Source organism: Numenius arquata, chromosome 7, assembly GCF_964106895.1.
Source record: "Numenius arquata chromosome 7, bNumArq3.hap1.1, whole genome shotgun sequence".
NCBI classification, from domain to species: Eukaryota; Metazoa; Chordata; class Aves; order Charadriiformes; family Scolopacidae; genus Numenius; species Numenius arquata.
This window is the reverse complement of record NC_133582.1, coordinates 57,111,875-57,137,108: the sequence shown is the minus strand read 5'-3', so window position 1 is coordinate 57,137,108 and position 25,234 is coordinate 57,111,875. Positions and strand designations below refer to the sequence as shown.

General features: G+C 40.2%; 1 protein-coding gene across 1 annotated transcript; it reads right to left on the bottom strand.

Moving 5' to 3' along the window:
- Positions 1 to 17,581: 17,581 nt before the first annotated feature.
- AGR3 (anterior gradient 3, protein disulphide isomerase family member) lies at positions 17,582 to 23,112 on the bottom strand. Its single transcript, XM_074150945.1, has 7 exons — positions 23,007 to 23,112; positions 21,660 to 21,723; positions 20,508 to 20,560; positions 19,789 to 19,865; positions 19,492 to 19,555; positions 18,383 to 18,466; positions 17,582 to 17,631 (listed from the first exon to the last, which is right to left on the bottom strand). The coding sequence occupies exons 1-7, from the start codon at positions 23,110 to 23,112 to the stop codon at positions 17,582 to 17,584; spliced, it is 498 nt and encodes a 165-aa protein (XP_074007046.1).
- Between the last annotated feature and the right edge of the window lie 2,122 nt (positions 23,113 to 25,234).

The following is a 25,234-nucleotide window of genomic DNA, read 5'->3' as shown; positions in this document are numbered from 1 at the left end:
TGTATCACTTGGAGATTCCCTGGGAGGCAGGGAATTCCCACATAGTCAAGTCAGGTGGTCTAATCCCTACATGCCAATAAAATTGGGTGGGAAAGGTGGGGATGGGAGCGTGATTTGAAAGCAGAGCGCTTAAAACTTCATGAGGAGTCACATATATATGGCAAATTGCACACACTAGAGTTGCAATGTTAGGAGGTCTGTTAGGAACCAGCCATGCTTTTAACACGTCTGAAAAGAAAAGATGATAGAAGGTGTCATTTCTCATTTCCTGTTGAAAGACCTGTCACTATACTACTTTGATTCACCAAGTTTTTGGAGCTGAATGCATCGAGTCATTACAAATGCCCCCATGCTGGGGCTTCAGTTCCCGCACTCCGATTTCCTAGGGGGCAGCTGCTGGAGCTGCAGGGCAAACAGGCAGCTGGCAGAGCCCTGCATGCGGCCACCAGCCTGCTGCATTCTGCAGGTCTTGCTGGGCAGAACTAGCCTGGGGCCAACTGGTAGCACCCACTGGCCTTCTGGCATGGGTTGGGGGGAAATAAATCAGCAGCACAGGGTGAACGGGGGAAATGTCCATCTGTGCTTGGTTTTGCTTGGTTAGTGTGAAGATCTGATGGCTGCTGCTTTGGTGTATTGGCTAGCAGGGCTGAGATGCAAGTTGCTGATTCGTTACACAGTGCTGCTCCCTCCACTGACTATAAGTTTAAAATGTCAAATATCTTACTAAAGAGCTAAACAAACTGAAGGTAATGCATAGCAGTCAGGTAGAAGATGCCAGTTTCCTGGAGAGAAGAAAATAATCTATGCTGTACTCTTCAGTAATGTATAACTACGTGGGTACCACATGCCAACAGACCTCAGGCATGGGAGCCTCTAAGTATTACTATTAATTTAATTAAAGGTTTATACAATACATGTTTCTTTCACCTGTCTCATATGATGATCAAATAATCCATGGCTCCACCATCTGTTCTAGCTTCCTGTCTTTTCTATTTTAATGTCCCCAAAGGAATAGGCAGAGATGTCATCTAAAAGCTAAAAATGACTTGAAAGTTTAGATGAGCTTGATGTGGACACTTAGATGTTCCAAATGTCATGCTTGTGTATGTATGAAGCTGTTCTCTGCGGTTAGAAGTCATGATGTCTGGCATGGTCTGCTATAAAATCTTTCTCTTCTCTCCTTTTTTAGAAGAAAATGACAGTCTATGAGACAGTGGGTTCAACTAAGGATGCCTTCATTGTTGCTTTATTAAAGGTGTTAATTATACTCAGGTTTCTTCTTTCTTCTGACCAATAAGATTGTCGCACCTGTATTTCCTTGCAAACTTCCTGGTTAATGTGTGCAGTATATCAGCATCAAGTTTGCTTGACTTTGTCTCTCATCTCAGGTGTTATGCAGAACCAGCCCCACTTTCTGCTCTTACTGTCTTGGTTCAGCCAGAAAAGTAAATAACATTCTTCTACCTGGTTAATTAAGGTACAGTCATCATAAAAACCTAAGAATTGATGAAAGCAGTAGCAAGCTGCATCTTGAATGAGGAGACAATCCTTTTGGTGATTGACACTGCTATGTCAATGAAACTCAAGCATGAGTGCACCATAATAATAGGAGCTCTCCAACTGTCTCTCTGAGGCAGTCAAATTGGCTTTGAAATAAAACCACCCCATTTCTTCTGTTAAGTACAGGAAATGTAGGAATATAAAACTCCTGATGTAAGTAGCTCTACCTTTTAACTATTTCAGTTGGAGGCTGTAAGAGTTTCTGGGAGCTGCCGTAGTGTTTGAACCTGTCTGTGAAACTGTGTTGTACTGCTTAAGTTGTGAGGTTCTCCAGTTAAGTCAGTGGGACCATTTGCTGCACGTGAATTTGGGTAGAAGAGCTTGGGTCAGAATTACTCACAGGCTTTCTAGGTCCTTCTGATTTGGGAAATGTAGAAAAGGAAAAAAAAACAGTTTTGTTTAACAGGTATTTTCCAGGTAACTGGAATGTGCTTTGGAAGACTAAAGATACTTAAAGATGTTCATGTTAAAAGATTAAAGGTGTTCGTTTAGGGGATGAAGTGTTAAATTCACAAAAGTGTGGGGAAAAGGAAACTGGTGCTTTGTGTGTACAGATAATTTAAATTGAGAAAAAAAAGTATTCCAGGGGTTTTATTTTTACTGCATGGTCATAAGGTTTTCTTTCTGGTCGTTAATGCTCATTTAAAGCAGAATGACTCCTTTTGCTCTGTAGCACCATCGCAAGGTGAATCCATTAGCAAGAACCCCTCTAGGAAAGTCACAGAATTTTTCCTTCATGAGAGCACACCCTTTGCTGTGTTTTTTTCCTGTTGCCTGTTTGGTGAGCAAACACACCTCCTCTGAGTTCATTCAGTCATCCATCCGGTCCGTACTAAGCAGAGAAGCTTAAGCTTCCAACTTCTCTGTGCGACTCTCTTAAATCTATCCTAACACAGTTTCTAAAAATTGTTAGATTAAAGCCAAGCTGCACTCTTGACCACTTGTCAAAAGGTCATTTTTGTAAAGGAATGCTACTGTGACGGCCTGTTAGGCGACCTGAGCCTGAAAATTTCTCCGTTTTTACAGGTCAGCCCTTGTTAAGTGAATCTCAAACTGAATATCCTTTGCTTTTTCTGACTGCATCAGCTGGTCTAATAAATTAATTCACCTCTCCTTACAAATTGGTTCATATAGAAATCTTGCTTGATAAAATGCATTGGTTGGAAGTGGCAGGTACATCATGGCAGAAGCTGAATTGTGTAAAGCCTTCTAGCCAGTTGCATGAAAACGCTGCTCTCCGGTTTCCTTTGTTTCACTGATTTCTGCCTGGTGAGCGAGTCTCACCCAGGACGACCGGCAGAGCTGGCGAGCAGGAATCTCTAATAGCAGCAGCCCGGGGTGTTGGCTCTCTGCTGCGTGGCACCATAGCAATTTGGGAGGGGTTTTGTTTAATTAATAATCAAAATACTCTACTCGCTGCCTTTAGTTTTATGAAGGAAGGAGCTGGGGGAGAGAGAGCGCACCTGTGGCTTATCACAGTTATGAGGTTTAAATTTTATGGCAGACAGGTGGCAAGACTTTTTTTCTCCTCTCCATGAAGGAGGATATCCTTTTCCTTTCTCTTTCTGTGTTTTATGCAGGGCGGTATTGCATTCTGGATGTACTGGAGAGGGCATCCTAATGCAGCAATGCAGTTCCCAGCTGACCTGAGAGGGCTGAAAATTAATGCTGGGTTTATTGTGCTGGTTAAACAATAGCTTGCAGCCAAGTTGTACACAGAATTTTACTGCAGTTTTACTAACAGGAAGTGAATTGGATATAAAACTAAATGCAAATAAAAGCTCCACCCTGCAATTTTTGGTTTTTTGTTATATCATTCTCCATTTTTAAGATTGCATTATTCTCCAGTTCATGCTAGGTCAATGTTAAAGATACTAACGAAAGACCCAGCAATGCTTCTCTCCCCATTAGCTGCAGGTGCCAGCATTGATATTTTGGAAAATAAATGCATATTTGTAAGCTGTAATAATAGCACTAGTTCTTTATTTTAGTGAAGACATCCCCTGCCCCAGACCTTTTCATAGATTCTGCACCATGTACATCTTCAGAATAACACTGGAGTCAGATTCAGGGCTATCTTTATTCATGCGTTTTTCATTTCATTCAAACTTTTGCAGAGGGATCAAAACTATGACTTAGGTAATCTTTTTGAAAGGGAAGACTGGAGATCCAGAGAGCTATTAGCTGTCAACTAAATGCCTTTTAAATACTACTAATAAAAAAATCCAAACAAAGCTTCCCAGTACTTACCTCACAGTGTAGAGCTACAGCCTGAAGCATAACAGCGTTACAGTGGTATCACTGAAGTGTTTTGGGAAATGCTCATGTTTTTGTGCCTAATATTTGAATGCTTGATCAAAGAATAGGATTTTTATTGTGTCAGATTGTCATTTTGGAAAAAAATCTCCACATCTCTTTGAGAATGAAAACTAAGACTTTTCCAAATTTTCTCATGCAAAAGAGATAAAAATTGTTTAAAAGAAGTATTTATTTTGGCTTCACTTTCCGAAATGAAATTGTGTTGCAGAGAATTGCCTGGGCTGCCTCTAACTCACAGACATCCAGTAAGAACTGGCAGTGTGAAGAATGCTTTCGGTGAAAGCATGAATCACTTTCAAAGTCTGTTTTAGAAAGGATTTAACCAGGTGGACAGTCCGGTGGGAGATTAGTTAGATGAACTAAGTTAAGTAAGTCATAAGAAGACGGTGGGGAAAAATGTGGCAAGACAGATGAAATAAGTAGTTCTTCACCAGAGTCTTCCACTCCTGGTAGAAAATGTGATAGTGGAATTTTGCCTTGTAGAATAAAATGGGGAATTTAAGTGCTCCTTCAAGTTCAGTGAGACTTCTGAAAACATTAGAGCACAAGATGAACATTTTTGAAGTAGTGATTCATTTGATCTGCAACTTGTGACAATGACAAAACATTGCTGAAATTTAGGCAATTTTGGACTCAGCACTTGTGTCCACAACCCAGTTTTATGTTTGGTGCCTATTATTACTGGATTTACTCAGAAACTCTCTACTCAGTCACCCTCATGTTCTTGCTGATTAGAAACGCTTTGTTAAACATGGGTTGGATGCTTAGCACTGCACAATGCCTACAGCTTTTCCCTTTCTGGAGAAGCCTGTTTTGGATATCAACCTGGATCATTCTAGAGTTCTTGTTGGACATCTCTACACGGTACCTACAACTTTGGTCCATTTTTTCTTGAAAGGACCTCTACCATTTATGCTTCCAAAAAAGGAAATCAAATAACCAGGTGCTTTCATTCCTACTCCGTTCCTTTCTCTCAGTCACTGCAGAACTTAGTTTTTCTTCTTGGGTGAGCTGTGTTGTGTTGCTGAATACCCCTCCCTTCACCAGAATTGTATGAGGAGTTTCCCTCCTGCCAGATGTGGTTTTAAGGCTAAGCTGGCTGAGGTGTGCCCATGGGTCATGTGGAAGTGCTCGGTTGCATCCTGGTTCCTGGCCAGTTTCTGGGGACTGGCTTTGAACTGAGGCACCAGCTTGGAGTGAGATCTCAGCCCGCTCCCTGAATGACTGGGGGGCATGACAGTGCATGGATGTGTGATTATAGCTCTTGGCTTTAAGGTAATGTAGCAGAGCAGCTTTTTTGTTACCTGTCTCGATCTTTTTAATGAATTCCTTCCTTTTTCATCTTTCCAATTATGGAGATGTCAAGATTTAATAATCTTTGAAACACTCTCCCCATGGCGCAGAAAGTGGAAGTATAAATCACACATGCCTTGGAGGGAGCATGTGCTCAGGCATCCCGAACCGGACGCGCTGGCAGGAGTGTCCTGGAACTACCTTCCTCTTAATTCCTGCTTTTAGCTCACTTGCAAAGCTAATTGGATATAGTTTCTCCCTGTAAGCTGTAGCTTGGCTTGTATTTCTACTTGGTTAAATGACTAATCTTCCAATCTATATATGTTTAATCAGGAGGTGACCTAGGTCAGGTAATATGTCTGCTGTAAATGTTGCTCTACCAGCAGCATGTTTTGCTAAGCCACAGCAAATCTGTTCCGAATTCCTGCCATGCAAATCCCTTTCAAAACACTTTTGCTGAAGGAGAGAATACGTGTCAGACTGTGATGGCTGCCTCCCTATTCCTTACTGCCTTGATGTTTTCAAGAACAGTTTCAGGGATACAATATACCCATGCTATATTTATCCATGAAGGTTTCCGCTTCTCAAGCTGCTGCTAATTTAAGTTTCAAAGCACTTCCTTTGGTATTAAGCAATTATTTATATGTTGGTTAGATTTAAATAATTTGTCCTAAATCTCAGACCTGTCCTAAATTTTGTTTACTTTCATTCTTGTTATCTTTCCTGTTTCTAATAAATGCAAATCTCCATATATCATTAAAATCTACTCTACAAATTTCGAATTGCTATGTCTGTCTGTCAAATCTACTAATTTTTTTTTTAACATCTGTCTATGTATGACTATCCACATGCCGACTCCAGAAAGGACAAGAGGTCTTGCTGAAGGAGTGATGCAGGCTTCTTTTTCAGTTAGTATTTGGGAACAGGAAACAAGCTTTTTTCACGGCCATTTCAAACATTTGATATCCATTAAGGACTCTGCTTGCTATTGAAAAATTGAAGAGCCGCATGGACTTTTCTGCTTGTTTTGTGAAGAGTGATGTCAAGGCTATCCGTCTGGGGGTCTTTTCATCTTGGTCAACAGCCAGTATTTAGCACTGCCACCAGTGATGCTACCTTGGAGAAGAAATGCCAAGGCAGAGCCAATGCCTACTCCCCAGGGGTGAACCTATTCCAAACCAATAAGCCATGCCAGGGCTTGAATAAATCTGCCCATTGACAAAGGACATGCTGTCTTCGGTGGGTGCCCAGCCCCCCCGTTACGGTACCTGGTATGATGTCCATGGCATGGTTGGTGTTAAGTGAAATTGCTGCCTTTTCTCTCAGGCGTGGGAGAGGGCAGGCGCTCAGCTCTGCCAGCCCAGGCTGAGGAGCATTTCAGTGCTGGCTCTGATTGTATTCTTGCCCAGAAATGAGAGAGCAAACAGCTGTGCGAAGCTGCTGCACTGGGGCAAATATAGTTGTTTTTTTCACATGGTAGCCTGTTCAACAAAGCCCTTAAATATACCCACGTGAGAAAATAACTATCATCTTGTCCTTAGCTCTTTGTCTCTTTCTTGCTTGATTATTGCAGATTAATATGGTGCCTTTTCTCCCCCCTGTAATATTCTGAACTTCAGGGAGCATAGGAAATAGCACATCCTATGGAATGAAGTGGCAGGGAATGGTTCTTGAATACTCGATTATTCCTGTCATGTTGTTTGCCAGTTCTTTTTGTGCTGTAAATGCTCAGTAAGACCTTTCATCCCTTAAGTTCACTGCCCAGGGTGAGGCCCCACCGTGCATCCAGTGGCATCTGTGGAAGAGAATGAAGTGGCGCAGGCTGCTTTGTGCAAACGATAGATGAGTTCTGGAAATTAAGCTTCTGCTTTGCTGCCTCCACCGTGCCCCTGCAGAAGGAACAGCATCGTGGAAGCCAGGAGGCGAGGGTAAAGCGGATAGGAGCTCGGGCTGGTTTGCCTGTCACGCATAGGATCCTTGACAAAACACAGGCGTTGTCATGCAGCAAAAAGGGAAGAAACCTGCCCTGCACTTTCTGTGCCCAAAAGGGAGGGTGTGACGGTCACTGACAGCCCTTCCTGGCTGTTTCCTGGCTGGATGCCGCTCCACTGGAGAAGGAAATGCAGAATCAGGGTGGCGATACACACGTTTATGGTGTGAACCTCCTGTAGCGTAGGAAAGGATGCTGTTATCTCCCACAAAGCCTCCCACAAACCCTGTTAGGAAGAACTGCAACCACTCTTGACACAAGTAACCTTGAGCGGCTGCTTAGAGGAGTCCGCAGTGAATAGCTGCATTGTGAAGGGTTTGGCTCGCTTCTCTTCTCACTGGTGTTTCAGAAAGAAGGATCTCAAGGTAAATGAAGACAAATAGATGGTAATATAATAAACCAGAGAATGACAAAGAGGTGTTGAGCAACAATCAAAACTCTATGCGGGGACGAAAAGCTTGCTCTCATGGATACATGCCCATTTCTGGATGATTTCGTTTGTGCAGCTAACTTTACAATAAAGAAAAAGACAAAGTGCTGTTTCAATGAAAGAAAACTCTCTATCGTATCTATCATTTCACCTAAAAATTAATGTGTAAGTTATAGTATTTTTTTTCTGATTGTGAAAATTCCTTTGGTTTATGAATAATACTTAGATTATCTGTCCTGGTGATAAAATAATATTAGTCACTTTTGAGAGAAATCAGGTGGAGAAGTGTTTCCTTAGTTACACCACCGCTTGCTGTAGAAGCTGTCACTCTTACTTTCTTTGATTCATTTACCAGCTCAACTAATCCGAGTGGCCTTTCATTGGCCATGCCTAGAATTCCTTATCTTCTTTGTCCTGGGAAGGACCAAGGCATAGGCTCAACCTGCCCATGTGAGGAAGCTGCCTGGTCCAGTGATATGAGAGAGAGTGCAATGTGTTAATGGGGAGGCCAGATTCCCAAGCTCCTTGGGACCATGTGTTATATGTCCATTACCCTAAAATCAGGTATATGTGGTTCTGTCGAAAAAGAAAAAAAAAACAGTTGTAGAAAGAGAATACTTTTTTCAAGCTCAATTAACATGTAGTGTGGCTATACCATGTAAGTTACTTATAAAAGTTACACTTATGTAAGTTATCACTTCTTTACATCCATTGGCACCTCAAATTAAAAGAGAAATCTGTATTTTAATTCAGCATCTACTCTTGCCTAGCATTATGACTTCAACTGATGAGTTTGAAAATTTTCTGTAATCGTTGCACAATAATCACCTTGGTAACTACTTAGATAATTAGAGAGATGTTTTGTTCCCCCGAGAGGTGCATGAAGTAGTGATTAAAGCGAACATATACCAGGAGGACACAGCCTTTCTATATCAAGCTTTTTATAAGAAGAGATTATAACCACCCCCACAATTTAGCTGCAGAAACACACTTACAATAACCTTCTTATAGGCAATAAAATTAGTAATTAAAAATACTAACACCCATTACAGGACAGATAACACTTAAATGGCATTGAAGCACTTCATGTGTAGCTAAATCACACAGAGTGATAGGTTCTCGTAGCTTGTGCACACTCACCTTCAGGTACAAATAGGGAGTTCAGTGCATCTGTTCTAATTCAGGCATTTTGTGCTAACAGTTATTCTGATTTTAGAGTAATACTAAAAACAGAAGAAAAAAAAAACTTAGAAGGAAACTTCAAGGCTGCACACTTAAGATCAGGGCTCTGGTTTGAGGCGATCACTGTTCTCTAAACAGAAGTTAGCTCCATGTGTGGTAGATACAGCGTCATCCCTTTCCCCCTCCCGTAGCCTGCCTCGAGCTGTAGTGGATACTCTGCCTTTAAACATAAGCCTCTCCCCTTAATTTGGACAAGGCCAACTAGCTACTTGATAAACTTTAGATAAACTTGTAAGAACCAAGGGATTAAGATTATTGTTTAATCGTGTCAAAATGAACCAAGAAGAACAATAATAGTACAGCAGCTACCGCAGCTACCATACCTTCCCTTCATCTAAGCAGAGCCAGTATTGTCTACTAGGAAAACCACATTTTACTTGTGCAGTTAGATAATCAGTCACATGAAGAACCATATGAGGGTTATAATGGCCAAAAAGGGGAAATGTGTTCACATCAGCCTAAGTGCTGCTTTTGGGGCCGAATTCTGCCCCCTGTTACAGTCCTAGTAAGTCCAGCAACTGGGAATCTTCTAATTCCTCCTGTTTGTTCCTCACACCCCATGTGTTAGTGGACAGGCACTTGAGGGAGGCTCCAGTTACGCTGGTTGCCTACAGAAGGCATGGGAGCCATAGTGGTGCCATCCATAATTCCCCTATCCCCAGACCGGCATGCAAAGCAATTTACACTTCTATAAAGGAAATACCCTTAGAAGTATTTTTTTTATTCCAGATTTCAGAAGTGAGTTTTGCCAATACATTCAGAATTTATGCATACAAATACATAAGCTCTTTATTTTTGCCCACACCTTTTAAAATTGTAATTATTTTCATGGAAGATTTTACTTTTTTTTCAACTTTGCTGTTTTGAAATGTGGTTTTCAGCCTGACATCTTTTTGGCAACTTGCCCCTATAGGAGTTTGAACATTTCCATGATTTATCAACATACCTCCACAAAAGGTACTGAGTCTACATGACTGAAATATACACATCAAGTAACACCAAAGTATTTACTGGCATTGGCAATATTTGCTATTGTCAGACTTGGAACCACAGTTTCTTCTTTAAATTAATTTTAACTTTACCTGTACACGTGGTAGCTACCATAAGACCTCTAGCACTGTAACTAAAACTGGTTTACCACAAATATTTCGGGAATTTACTCTTTCTCGAAGACATTGTTACTTCTGGGTTTGTTATGACTCAGTAGAGCATGTTATGAAACGATATAGCACAGGAAGAATTTTCTTTAGCTTTCTTGGTGAGTCATCCTTTTTCTAGAAGGACACGTATGCTTTGGTTTGTTTCAGTGCAGGGAGGAAAGGCTTTATGCTTTAAGGCTTATGCATTGGTTACAAAATTGTGAATGGTCTCTTTCATTTATCTTAGCACAATGCCTTTTCCCCCTAAATTTCAAGAATTCAAATAACTAATAGAGAGTCTGTCAGTCTCTTTCATGCTACTCTCTGCCTTCAGGCAGCATACCTGCCTGTGGATAACAGTGTTGCCTAATACTTAAGCTGTCCGGTCCTCTGTGCTCCGGAGATGCCCTAGAGCTGTAGCTGGGGCTGTACAGATTCAGCTCACCATCTCTGCAGTCAACACACTTGGCCAGGGAAGGCAACCTTGAAGTACCCCCAGTAGTCATACTTGATGGTGTTAATATAGAGGATATCACATAAACACTGAAGATAGGGTCACGTTTGCACCGTTGCCTTCATATGAAAGAATACTTATTCATTTAAAAATCTCCGTGAGACATCAACAAAGTTGTTTCTTGGCTTTTATAAACAACAACCAAATGAACCCCAAAGCTTTCTTTCTCTTCAAATGAGTTGTTCCACATCCCGTATCTTTAGTCCAAGAAAGCAGAACAACCCATAATTCATTTTCACTGGAGTCTGGCTCCCGGCGCATTAATTTGTTTGGTAAGTAAATAAGAAAGGGCGTTTTTCCAAGGAAGGAAAGATTGAGCTTCCAGGCCCAGAGTAACTGCCGCTCTGAATCTTTGAATCCCCTTTTGGGAACTTATTATGGGATTTAGGAATTTTTGTCTTTTTTTTGTCAAGGTTGAGAGTATACGAATGAATGAGAACTAAAGCCACTGAGGCCATGAGGGAGTATTTCTTTCAGTTAGAGTGCTCCTCGGTGGACACGTATATGTGAAACTATTTGATACCACAAACATATATTGAATGTGGAGTTGTCTTCCAAGCAAAGCAGTGCAGGTCTGGGAGATGCGGGCTTTTGTTCCTGTCTTACAGTGCTCTCATACAAATGCTCAAGAGCTGTGTCAAATCACAGCCCCACATGCTTGAAGGCTTGAAGCAAAAAATACCTTACCAGGGCTCCTTTTTCTCCCAGTCCTGTACAGTACACCTCACCTTAGGGTACTTAGGGAGCAGCTTCTTCTCCAGGCAGTCAATCTCCTCTTCCCTGTATGTGAATGTTGTGGATGCCCCATCCCTGGAAGTGTTCAAGGCCAGGCTGGATGGGGCTTTGAGCAACCTGGTCTGGTGGGAGGTGTCCCTGCCCATGGCAGGGGGGTTGGAACTGGATGATCTTTAAGGTCCCTTCCAACTCTAACCATTCTATGATTCTATGAATGTAAACAATGAAGCCAGTGGTGTGTGTGTGTATCCGTGAACTCAGCTCTCCCCAGCTGGCTGAGTGCTAAATAGCAGGGTGGGTTCATGTGTGCCAACCTTTTACAAACAATCACTTAGGGAGGTGCAGCCAGGCTGTGAAAACCAGTGACGAGTGATCCTCAGTGAGCGCAGAAAGGTAACAGCAGACACAGTAGATCTTTTTGAAGTTTTCTTAGGCTCTTTACTGAAGCAATAACCTAGTCTGAGCATTGAAAAAAAACCCACACCACTTGTAAAAAAAGTGTGTACTTGTAAAGGAGGCTGTAGAGAGTTGGGGGTTGGTCTCTTGTCCCAGGTAACAAGCGATAGGACAAGAGGAAATGGCCTCAAGTTCCACCAGGGGAGGTTTAGGATGGATATTAGGAAAAAGTTCTACACCGAAAGGGTTATCAAGCATTGGAAGAGGCTCCTCAGGGAAGCAATGGAATCACCATCCCTGGAGGTATTTAAAAGACAGGTACACGTGGTGCTTAGTGACATGCTTTAGTCATGGTTTTTGTCAGTGTTAGGTTGGTGGTTGGACTAGATGATCTGAAAGATCCCTTCCAACCCAGGCAATTCTATGATTCTATGATTCTAGAAAGGATAACTTGATGAACATCCACTTAAGAACAGCTGGAGTTGGAATTATAGGGAAATTTTATGTTGTGTTTGATATGGCAATGTGAACTAAAGGATAACTATGCTGTATTTGGGTTCTTTCTTATTACGCGAAGGTAGGGGAAATGGTGGTTTTTGTCTCTTATTCTAAAGGGATCAGCAAATATCTGATACCTCTTAAAAGAAAAGAGTTTTCTGAAATAGGTCCCCTTTTAGTGACTAGTGGGTCAATTACTTTACAATACACAGTAGCAACCCGAGATGGTAATTGATGAATAGCATGAGCACCTTGAACAGCAAGGAGAAGATATGAATATATAGATTCCAAATTTTGGAAATTTTTCTGGTGGAAGAATAAATATTCCTCCCTTTCTGATTGGTGTTTTTTGGCTTTTTAATTGCCATGGAGACATTTTTTTTCCCACCTGACTCACACTGTGGATCTGTGCATCCATTTATACAAAGGAAGAAACAAAAGGAAGCAGACCAGTGACTTGGCCAATCCTGTGAAGGACACCTCAGCATTTGGAAATTTCTCTGTGTCAGCCTTTGACAAGAACACGTGTAGCACATGAAACAATCCAAAGTATATCAGCTTTATTCTGCAAGTTCAAGTTACTTTTGCATTTTAAGTGCTGAGGTGTCCCACAGTCTCTCGCCTCCATGGTACACAAAGGTATGGTGGCTTTTCTTTTGTTCTGGTCAAGCGCAAATATTTGCACATGGGAAAATGTTTTAGCTCTGGAGACCAATACATCAGCCATCTGCCTAGAAAAGCCAACGCCTTTCTGCGCTGAGACGGATACATAGGGGAGGATCCTGTTCTGTCAGTTCTCAGATTCCTGTGCCTCACCTCACTGACGTTAAGCCCACGTTTGTTTGACTACCCTTGGTCTGATTACAACAGATAAGTCCCGACAGCAAAGTATGGATATGTGAACAAGTGGCAATAAAGTTTGCTTCCTGAAATGTGTCGTGTTCGTAGCAAAGGGAGAACTCAGAGAAGTCTTTAATGCAAAACATGGGCTTCCACGGGTGATGCTATATTATGCCCATGTTTGTATTAATATCTATACATGTAGTATACAGGTTACAAACTCTGTAAAAGCACACAGCCTACACATGTAGGCTTTCTCAGTTATTGGTCCCGATATTGTGACTGAATTTATTCTGTGTAAAACAACTTCTGCTCTCACGTTCCCACTTTCAGTGTTTTATTCTTTCCTTCAGCTCTAACCCAAACAGCAGAGGTGAAATGAACGTGGTTGGTTTAGTTCCAGTAAACCAAGGAACAAAAGGAACAGTTTCCCACTCTTTCTTAAGAGAGGGAAGTAAAGAGCATGACTACAAATCTGCCTGCTAATATTGTGAATAAAGCTGTGTGGCACACAAGCAGACAAGAAGGGAAGAAAAGAGGGAGTAGTGTCTCATGTTATTCGTTTCAGAGGAAAAAAAGAGGAAAGAATTGTGTTGTGTCTGTCATTGCACAGGCTACAGACTTATCTTATACCAGAGCAATGAGACTTTGATCCGAGATCTGAATTTCTATTCCATCAGGAGAGATATTACCTGGCAAAATAATCTTCAAAGAGGAGAAGGCAGAAAGATGGTAGCAGTTCTAAAATTAAGGATGAATGTTGAACTAAGCTGTGAAGGGAAAATATGTCTGTAACACACAGGGTGGTTTTTACCTGAATATCTAGCTCCACCAAAAGGACTGGAATTGAATCTTTAAGAATCACAAAGATTTAGTCCCACTTCTTAAAGCTATGGCTGAGAACAGATTTTGACCTGGTACCTGTGGGGATCTGAGAAGGGAAAGAAGAGGGCGAAATCCCCTTTAGTCACTTTGCAAAGTAGATCTCATCAGACACAGATGTGTCTGTGACGTTTGTGGAAAGTGGCTGCTGTCTGCTTGGATGAGTCGTTTGTTAAAGCTGTCAGAAACTTCTGCAGTAGAAAATACTGTTATAGATTACAGATGCAACCAGTATCTATAATAAATCTGCTCACAGCTGAGTAGAGTGTAGGGTATACACAGGAGTTCAGTGCTTCTATAAGGACCAAGATGTATTTAATTTTAGTCTTTTAACTTGGTACCCTACCTGCTGCATCAGAGATGCTGAGAGGGAAGCACCACAATACTATCCACTTTAGTATAAACCTGCACCAGCCAAAGTAAATATATACAACTGTGTATTTTACTGGCAATTGCTATCAGCAGTGAAGAATGGATAAAGTTGGTTTTGACTGAGTGGTGCTAGCCAATATGCGCCATCTCCAGAGAAACCAGAGCAAAGGCTGCACATCGGGATTTCTCAGGACAGTAAATTCACTGAGGGCAGCCACAGGCATGGGATGTGGGTTGGGTTTGGTCACCTTATCTCAGAGCAACTACACTGTGTCCTTGTATCTAGGAATAGCTCTTTCACATTAGCCATTCATTTGCTGTGAGGGCCACCCCTCATCTCTATAACCCAGACAGTTTAAATTGTAAAAGTAAAGACCTTGTTGCCGTGAATTATGTTGCTTTTGCAATTTTGCTCGTCAGTTACACAAGCAGATCTTGTTTTCTGTTCACTGAAAGTAGTCACTTATATTTTTAGCTGAGCATTCTCTAAAAGCAGTTAAGTTATAAATCCAGTTAAATAATCCCACTGAGTTTGGACTGCTGACCACAGAATGGTTGAGGATGGAAGGGACTTCAGGAGGTCACCTGGTCCAACCCCCTGCTCAAGCAGGGCCATTTAGAGCCAGTTGCCCAGGGCCGTGTCCAGGGGGCTTTGAATATCTCCAAGGATGGAGATTCCATCACATCCCTGGGCAACCTGTGCCAGTGCTTGGTCACCCTCACAGTAAAAAAGTGTTTCCTGATGTCCATATGGAACCTCCTGTGTTTCAGTTTGTGCCCATTGCCTCTGGTCCCACCACTAGGTGCCACTGAAAATAGCCTGGCTTCATCCTCTTTTCACACTCCCTTCAGGTATTTATAGTCATTAATAAGATCCCCGCTGAGCCTTCTCTTGCATCTTGTAGAGTTACATTGATGTGACATTAGACAGTGTTTGTGGCTTCCCTCACTTTAGTATAGAAATATATTAGCATTTCAGTGTGAAGAGTGACAGCCATCAGCACAAAAACGACATCATCCCTGGGTTTGGGCTGTATATATGTGCATGGATCTACTTAACAGGAAAGAAGAGATGAGAAAGTGCTCATCCACCAGATAATCCCAGAGGATCCCTCGGCATATTTATGCTCTTCAGCATTTGTATGTGTGAGGATGTGAGGATGCCCTGCTTTTACTGAAAGGCTGCTGGAATATCTGGACTGACTACAGTAATCCAGGAAAGTAGTCTTTTATGGCAGACATTTTCATCTTTGCAATTGATGTAATAGTAGTAGTAGTAAGCAAGGAAACAAGAATACCATGGACAAAGATGTTATTACAAGAGTTAGAGGACAAAAGGTCTCTTTTGCAGCTGCTTTCCAGATCAGAAATGGAAAGGTTTTGTTTCACACTGGAATGAAAGTGTAGCCATGGAAATACTTCCACAAGTGCAGCCTTCCCTCAAATATCCATCCAGAGCCTGAAACCTTGGTCTTCTGAATCTTAAGTAAGTGGAGCAGGCTTTGGCTAATAGTGTAACCACCCCACACTTGATTTCCTGCCTCTGTTAGAGCAGAGGTTGCTTCAAGCCAATGTCTCCTGTGGTCTCAGCTGATATTGAAAGTGAGTGTAAGGAGGGAAAAAAAATCCCTGCCATATGACAGCAAAGACCCACCACTTCCCAAGTAATCTTTTGATAATATTTTGAGTCTACCATACTTAAGTATTTCCTATTTTGTGCTGTGCTTCTCCCCAAAGTAAATCTTCTCTTGACCCTACTTTGAAAGTTCTGCCATGGCTATTCTGGGTTATCTCTGGCAGTGAGCTCACATCCCTTTCTCCTGAACATCTCTGGCATGCTCAACAGAGGGTATGCCCACAAACTGGGAGATGTTGCCAAATCTGGAATAGATACGGACATAAATGAGTAGAGCTAAACACAACTCAAAGGAACGTGATTACCAGTTTAATTTTGTTTCTAGCATTTTCCCATAGGTTAAAAAATCATTTAACTGACTATGAAGACAATATACTGTTAATGACTAATACAAGATTTTTTTTTCCTCTTTGTGTACAGGTCATTTTTCACCACTCTGTTGAAATATACTCTTATATCCAAATTTTACATAGTTATGAAGACATAGATAGGCACAATATAACTCGTTCATGACAAATTAATACCAGGTATTGTAAAACAGCAAAGCTGTCCTGCAAAGATCCTTCCTTCATCTTTTATATGTGTATATAGGCAACATCATAGGAAATGGCAGGTAGCGCAAATAAACTGGTGCTTTGCACATGGCATAACACGTGCTTTTACTGCAAATGAATCAATTACTGTTTTGCTCTAATGAAAAAGCACATTTCTGGGATAACAAATTATTTCAACTGACTTCAGCTCTTTACTCAGAACAGGCATCTGCCTTTGCGTACAGAGATCCTGGGGAGATTCTGTGGAGACTTCATATGTGCAGATCCCCTCACTAAGCTGCCACCATGATGTCTGAGTTAGGATGTTACAGAAAAAGAGGGAATGAGCTGGGATGAACTTCACATGACTCAAGTGCCACTTAAATGAAAAGATATAAGACAAGCCTGCTCATTTTTCCCATACCAGACTTTACAGGCATCACTACAGGACTGCAGTCCTGAGACTATCTATCTCCTTCCACCTCTCTTCCTTCACTGTATCTTTATCGTAGCAAAATCTGTAGTTGCTATTTGATGATTATCACCTCGCTGAAGCTCAGTGTGAAGTGTCTGTTCTGCTTTCAGCTACCAGAATGATAGTTAAAGAATTATATAGAAGAAAGCTGAGCCCAGATCACTATTTTTTTTCCTATATAAGCTATTCCAAAATCTATAGGAAGAGTCTTTCTGTCTGATTAGCCAGCAAAGTTTCTTTTCCTTTAATGAGAAATAAGTGAATAAAACAGAGGTCCACTAACAACATACAAGGTTCTTACAATAAAAATAAAAATTAGGAGCTGAAATGGAGCTATGAACTTCTATAATAGATTGCAAATATCAAAAATATTGGTTGTAACTCTTGGTCAGAAGTCACGGCTGACTTAACAAAGTCATAGCTGGATTGATAAAACACAGGTCAAAGTTGCTGCACCTTATACCATCACTTTCAGTTATTCAGATAACTAATTTTTAAGTGTTTAATAGATTTCTCCTCTTGTTTTCCAAACGGGTGCCATAGTCTTTCCATGTTTATTCTTCATATTGTACATATAAATTTCTTGTGAAATCTGATATACCAAAGCTGCTTGGTAAGAGTTCAAAATGATAGTAGAGACAGAGAGGTTAACTAAAATATTTTAAAATATTGTGTTTCCTAATGCAGGTTCACCTCGCAGAGGCTGTGGTCATTTCACTGTTGATGGTTACAGTTCTGTCTGAATGAGGCGTAGTGCTTTCTTCATGTTCTCTATTACTGAAAGAAAAATAAATAAGAACAGTAAAAATTTACATAAAGTGCATTTGTACAATTAAAAATCCATCTTGATTACTAAATTGTTCACATTGAAATTAATTTATGGTCACACATTATATTTTAGAGCTTTTTATTGTGAAAATCCTGACTGATACTAAAGCAGAAGGTAAAAAGTTTCATGAATCAAAATGTTTAACTTAAAGGGATTTTACAAGACTCCTTTCAATTCCCTCATTTCTCAACAGCAAGCCTGGTAATCAGATGTGACGTGCATATTTGTGGTGAGATACGGCATTGGTGGCAGATAGATGTTATAGAGAAAGGACTAGCTCAACCTGAAAAATCACATTCCTTTCTGAAATACGGGCGTTAGGTGGTACCCAGGTAACCACCAGCATTTCTTTTCTGATTCCCTCCCACCACTGGCTGTTTACATTGCGCAGCTCAATACCTTTGAGCATAGTGACTTTTACCATTCTCCAACAAATTGCTCAGATCTTGATCCTGAAAATTCTTACCCGTGATCTTTCAACTTGTTTTACCTGACTGGTCCCAATAAATTTAATGGGACAATAGGTGTGTTTTGCTGGAACAGGTTAGACTATTATAACGCTTGAGCAAATGCTCACACGCAGTCCTTATTCATTACTTTGAGATCTTAACAGGTTCTCAAGCACAAATGATTGGGATGGGGTCTATCTGGCTGCTTAAAACGTGAAATGTAAAGTAACACAATGAAGGGGGCACTTACAGAATGGCATGTCTTGTGGTTCGTAAGTGTAAAGCCGGTTGGAGTATCTTCCTGTGATATCAGCTCTCACTGTGAGAGATGGGTCTGAAAAAGTAATGGTATTAAACGCTGCTTTCCATTCCCACAAAGGCTGAGAGTGATGTGGGTGGCGCTGCCTTGGCAGCCCTGTTTCTGAGCTGTTCTGATTTCATCGATGAGGCAATTACGAGGCCGTTACGCTCTGTTCCGACTAACTGCTCTTGGAGAAATCCTGAACAAAAGCTAATGTTCATTTTTATATTTTGCAGCTACTTTAATTTATAGATGAGACGTGCATTTCATTTATATTTAAGAAAAATATTGTTTTAGATCAGGGGAGGCCAGTTTCACTCAATGCATACATAGTGAGGGTTGTGCTATCATAATACATGACCTGCCTAGAGCCTTCAGAATGAAAATCTTGTGATTGTCAATGTTTCAACCAAAGGAGCAAGTTATTTTGGACATCTCTTCTCCCAGTTCCCCCTCCAAGCTTTTTGTTAACTAGCTGCCTCCTGTTACTGCATTGCTCTCTGTCTAAGTGTGGACTTCATCTCACCTAACTTTGGATGCCACCACAGAGCTGGTCACTCTAGGGTCCCTGTACAGTCAGTGAAAAGGAACAGGCACTCTGGGGCATTATTGATTCAATCTATTCCAGAAGTCACTTTATGATGGGATAAATCATTCCTTAGATGCCACTGACTATTGACTTGCTCTGTGGTAATGTCCACACTGTAGACATCTACGTTCAATCAGATATTTGACTGTTTTCAGTAAACTTTGTCCTATAACAGTGCTAGCAAGCAGCACGGAAAGCAAAAGTCCAGATGCTAACAGATATTTAAACATCTTTCCCCCAAGCACAAATTAGGTACCCTCCAGAATATGAAGTTTACGAGGGTCAAAGCCTGAGACAGAGGGAGACCTGAACTCAGATCTGCCAAGTTCCAGACTAATGCCATGGTAATGATATTTTCTTTTTGCAAAGAAGCTATTTTCTTTTTGCAAAATAAATCATTTTGATGTCCCCAGAGGAGGACATAGATTCAGATATCACAACTTTGAAAATACATGAATGTTGTGCATACCTATGAACATGATTCGTGGCACGTATTGTCCATCAGGTGACAGGTTTTTGTCTGTAGTTTCATGCTGGCAGACAAATTAAAGCTAGTTATTAAAATATTTCTTTAAATTTTGCTGAATAGTCTTGTACCAGAGAAAAAAATTAAAAAGGTACTACTTGTGTATGTATACACATATGCAAATGCCTGTAACTGAAATGCCACAGATATTTAGCTAAAAGGACATGAAAAAGTAAGACAAAGAAAGAGAAACACAGGCCAAAAAAAGTTACTAGTCAAACTGCCCCAAACCCTTCATACCATGAGATTCAGCATAACGAAGTTATTTTGGGCCATTTCCTGTATCTCTTCATTTTCTGCAAAAGCTTTCTTCAGCGCTAGAAAAGACACGATCATTTAGAAATCCATCTCAAACGCTGCTTTTCCTTCTGCGTTTGGGCACCACGTTGGCCGGAGACTGGCCACATTGTTCCTGTCTCTGCTGATTCACATTCCTGAGGAGACACTTAAGGGCTCTATCACTGCTTTTTGGGTTTTTTTGACCCATGTCTGTACAACCTCCCGGCTATGAGAATGGAAGCTCTCTTCTGTTATTTATGAAGCCTGTCGTCTCAATGGATGCCATGTCTCAGCCTGACAAAAGTGCATTATTCTCAGAAAATTCTTACTAGATCGATTTCAGCAGCCCCATCCTCATCTCCTTCTTTAGTTACCAGCTCAGGAGAGCCAAACAGTATTAAATCTGTTCGATGAGTCAGTAGCAAATCCGTGTCTCTAAATTTAAACTGACGAGCGCTGCATTAGGGATAGCAGCACTGAATATTTTTCATGTTCCGTGTTGGGTAGTTTCATAGTGGAGTTTTTGTAAATAACCGTAATAAATCCTTAGCTTTTGAAGTACATTTTCATTTACCTATTTCTCTAAATAATTTTCAGTCAGTGCAAGATAAATATATAGATATGTGCAGTTCCTTATAAAAATATTCACAAAATTTTAACACTCAAAGAATCAAAATTACCTTGGCAGTATTGACAGTCTTCCAAATGATGAATTACCATCAGTGGCTTGTTACTTTATTAATAATAATAAAACATGTAGTTAGATCATTTGACAAGTATGTAAATGGGTAATTTTACTAGCAGACTGGAAAAAGTAAATTATATTTAATCTTATGGTAACCCACAGTAAAACCAAACAGACAGTCTGTAAAGAATTACAGACATTTTTGAGGAAGGGAAAAGAACATAACTCCTTCATAAAAGAAAGAAAGAAATAGAGTTTCTATATCTAAATAGGTTTTCTGAAGTAAGAGATTCTAGAAAAAAGGAACAAAAAAAGAGCCATCATAATTTCATTCCCAGTTAGTATATAATCAAACTGAAGTGATATTTAACATTGCTTAGGTGTGAATAACCTTAATGAACCAGAATAAAAGAATTTTTGTAAAATTGGGTTTATCATCAAATACTTCCCATGATTTTTTTAAATGTTTTTAAATCTTTCTTGAACAGATATACAGTAATATTTTTTTTCTCTAAATAGTTTGGTAAAATATCAGAATTTTATGGTTTTGGATGTTTAACAATAGCTCATGCTACACTATTATGATCCAAAATGAACTGTAAAAGGGGTTTAAATAAGTATTGTTATGAATTGTCAGATACATTTTCAGCTGAATCCCTGAGCAGGAATCCCAGAGAAGATTCAAACCGGAACTTTCTTTTCTACCAAGACACCAAGAAACTGTGAGTACACCATGCATATATGCCAACTAATATAGTGTTGGGTAAAACATCAGAGGCAGTAGATCACCATGTGAGAGCCATTGTAACTGATTTCCAGCTGTTGATTAAGGAAGGAATCAGAAGTGCATGATATTAAGGAAAACACAACAGATGTGTTTTTAAAATTATAATTATTTATCGATGCTTATTCAAATGACAACACTTTTGTGACAAAGAAGTGACAACGTTAAACTATCAGCCCGTAATGTTGCTTCAGTCATAAGACCTCTACAATAGCTTTTATTTACAGACACAAAATCTGTTTTATTTGTCTGGGTGGTCTGCATATCAGCTGTCATGGTGTTTCTTCATTCTGTTTCGTTATAGTATATTCAGGCATGACTGATTAACGACTTTGTCTTTCAAACTAGTTTTTAATCTCTTACCTTTTCTTTGCTTGATAAAGCCCTTCTTCATAAGTTTGTACCCAGGTAATTTCATCTCCCCACCCTAGAAATATAACAAAAGGATTAACTGGTGGCCAGGCAAGTAACTCACAACAAATTCTTTTTTTTATATTTATCAATAGTTGTACACAAATAGGATTTGGGGGTTTTAGTCAAAGGTTCCCAAACATTGTGGATTTGCTAATTCTACATCTCCTGATAGATGCACTGGAAGATTAAAAACAAACCAACAAAACCCCCAAAACCCCTCAGCTGGTTGCATATCCAGTTCATGTCCTTTGACAAATGCGTTAGATAAATACTCAGAGATCCTTAAATCCTTTATATCTTTATGCTGTCTGCTCTGTATTTCATGTAGACCCTGGGGCTTATACAGAAAGTTGGCTTATAAAAAAGAGAAAAAAATTAAAAAGAGACAGCCAAATATGATCAAATTTAATATGAATGTTGTTAGTACAGGCTTGGGTTATAAACTTAACTCCCAAGTAATGAATTTCAATCCCTGGAGTTGCAACGACTTCATTTAATTAAATAATTTAATAAAAGAATGGCTGTTAAGTAAAGATCTCCACCGAAACAAAATCCAAATGAATCATCAGGTTCATAGCTCATCTGTAGATGGTGATACACTGATCTCAAAAATAAATTGTCCAGTTGGTTTCATGCCTTCAGATTCCAAAGACACCCAGTCCCTGTGTAGTAAATCCCTGCTTCCCAGGAAGTGTTGCTCCATTCACAACATCCCTCGTGGGAACTGAAGAACAGTTTCTGGCTCTGTTTCTTCTCTGCTGTCTGGGCAGCGCTTGGACCAGCCCTGGTTATGCAGAGATTTACCGTCAACTTTCTCACGGGACGATTGCCTGTGACACTACAAGGTCATCTCTTCTTTCAGGAAAGCGATTTCAATTACAGATCTGTCTGGTTGGTGGTGGGATTCTGGCGCGTTGACCAGCGCGTTCCCAGCCCTGGCTGAACTCAACTGCTGACGTAGATAACTGCACAGAGGAGTCAGCCAGCAAGAGTCATTTTGCAGCAGGTTTAAGTATTCCCCTTTGATCTGTGAAAATTACAGGTAAAGTGCTCAAGGCATCCCAAAAGGCCAGAAATCAGAATTAGAAAACTGACACTTGCCTTCTGTGATGATTTTTTTCAAAATTGCCAGAAACGATGTGGAATAAGAAGATGCACTACTTAGAGTGTCACTTAACACTAGAGAAACACACCTCAGTAAATATATATGTGCTTTCAAATATATTCCAAATAAAAACATTTGCTGACCTATATGGTAAGAAAAGGAGGTAACCACATATGGTAAATATACACTACCTCTTGACAGTGTCTGAGGTGCTCGTTTTTCCTTTTTGATTGCCATTGCAAGGTTGGAAGAGACAGCAATTAGCAGAAGAGATAAGGCCAACGTTGAGTGGAGCATTATTTCTTTGAGAAGATCCCTCTCAACACAGCAAGGGAACTGGAAAACAAAGCAACAGTTTTAGTTGCATGGATTTGTCACCTGCTGCTCTGTGAATCAGTGTTAGTGGTATCATACAATCATAGAATGGTTTGGGTTGGAAGGGACCTTAAAGATCATCAAGTTCCAACCCCCCTGCCCTGGGCAGGGACACCCCCCACCAGACCAGGTTGCTCAAAGCCTCATCCAGCCTGGCCTTGAACGCCTCCAGGGATGGGGCAGCCACAGCTTCTCTGGGCAACCTGTTCCAGTGTCTCACCACCCTCACAGCAAAGAATTTCTTCCTGAGATCTGATCTAAATCTCCCCTCTTTCAATTTAAGACTGTTATCCCTCATCCTATCACTCCACTCCCTGATCAAGAGTCCCTCCCCATCTCTCCTGTAGGCCCCCTAACAATCCATACTACAGAGACAATTTTGGTTATTTCTAGCAATGTGTTTCTTTGTGAGATTAATGCAAAATAGAGGTGCTTAATTTTATCATGCAACCCTGCTTTTGGTTGTCAAACTCAGGCTGCAGGGGGCAGTTTTCACTACAGTGTGATCTGGGGAGCAAAGTTCATTTCAGCTCATTTCTGGTCACCCAGCATTTGATTCTGATGAACTACTATAATGTTGTCATACTGCATCATGAAAATTTTAAAACAGCGCTACTAGTTGCTCATTCTGTTCATTCTGTTAGTTTTTTAATTTCAGTGAAACGTAACAGCTTAGGATCTTTTACATGCACAGTAGGTTTTTTGATGAAAAGATGTCTCATGATGTCTTCCTTAATAAGATAGGAAAATTGACAAGTATATGCCTCCAGTTATAATACATTTTAAATTGGCAAATCCCTCCAGAATGTTGAAATTGCCATAATTTCTTTAGCCTGCACTCTGTGAAACAGGATCTTAAAGATTGTGAGATAAATGTAAAAAAAATTTCCAGCTGTTTTTCATAATGAAACTCAAAAAATTTCCCCATTCTTCATGGGATTTTCAAACTGATTTTCAGCTCAAATCCTGCTTAATAAGAGAATCTGCCTGTGCTCCTGGCCGCTTCAGTATTCTGAAGATGTTTGCTTCTATTCCTGACAGAGATCGTTATAAGAAATTCAGTGACTTCAGGTCTTGATAAAAGCCAGAGAACAAAAGCAATGGTTGAGGAAAGGCATTACAAAGCCAAATTTTTTGAAGTGGTAAGTCTTCTTTCTCCTTGGCATAATCATCTTTAAGCATTAGAGCTCTTGTGTTCAGGTGGATATCTGATGACTTGAATTAAGTTAAAAAATGTAATGCATATAGCCCAGGATACCACCCAGTCGGCTCATCAGTTCTCACTGGAGATTTCACTTTTCAGGGGCTGAGCTTTAGTAGTTGCCAGGATGACCCATTGAGAAAGTGCTTTGACTTAAATAAATAATAAAAAAGAACACCTCCCCCCAAGTACTTTTGCCTGTATTGGTAAAGAAATTTTCAAACTTGAATTTAAAAGTGATATCCAGTATGGAACTACAGCCCTGACCACTTGTAAAAGAAGATGCTCCGTGCTTCTTAGAACAGAGGCATGAAAAGTGCAGCAGCTTTTATCCTTACTTTAATGAATTCCTCAACATTGCCAACATCACTGTTAACAGTTTGACTTCTAGTGAACAAATTCAAATACAACTTCCACTGTTTGTATAACAGCTTCCACTATTTGTACAAGATTGCATGTTAAAATGTGCAAAATTTTTGAAAAAGTGTAGCATCATAGTAAGAATTCTATATTTCTGAAGAAATTTGCCTGGGTTGCTAAAATAGTTAATGTATTAATTTAATTTTTCTCCTCAGTCTTGTTCACAACAGTTCCCTTTCTCCCCTCCATGGTGTCACAACTCTGGAGTTATTCGTGGTTTCACGTACTTTCCTCCGTAGGCTCGTTCATGTCAGCTATTGTTGACTGAGTTTAAGAAAGCAGTCTCCTTTGGAGCTTATTAATTATGCACGTTAATTTGATGACTGGAGATTATGTATATTTAATAAGAAAACGAGAAGTTTCCCAGTGTTTCCTAAGGAGCAATTATAACTTTTAGTTAAGTCTGGGGGTTGAGGATTTTTT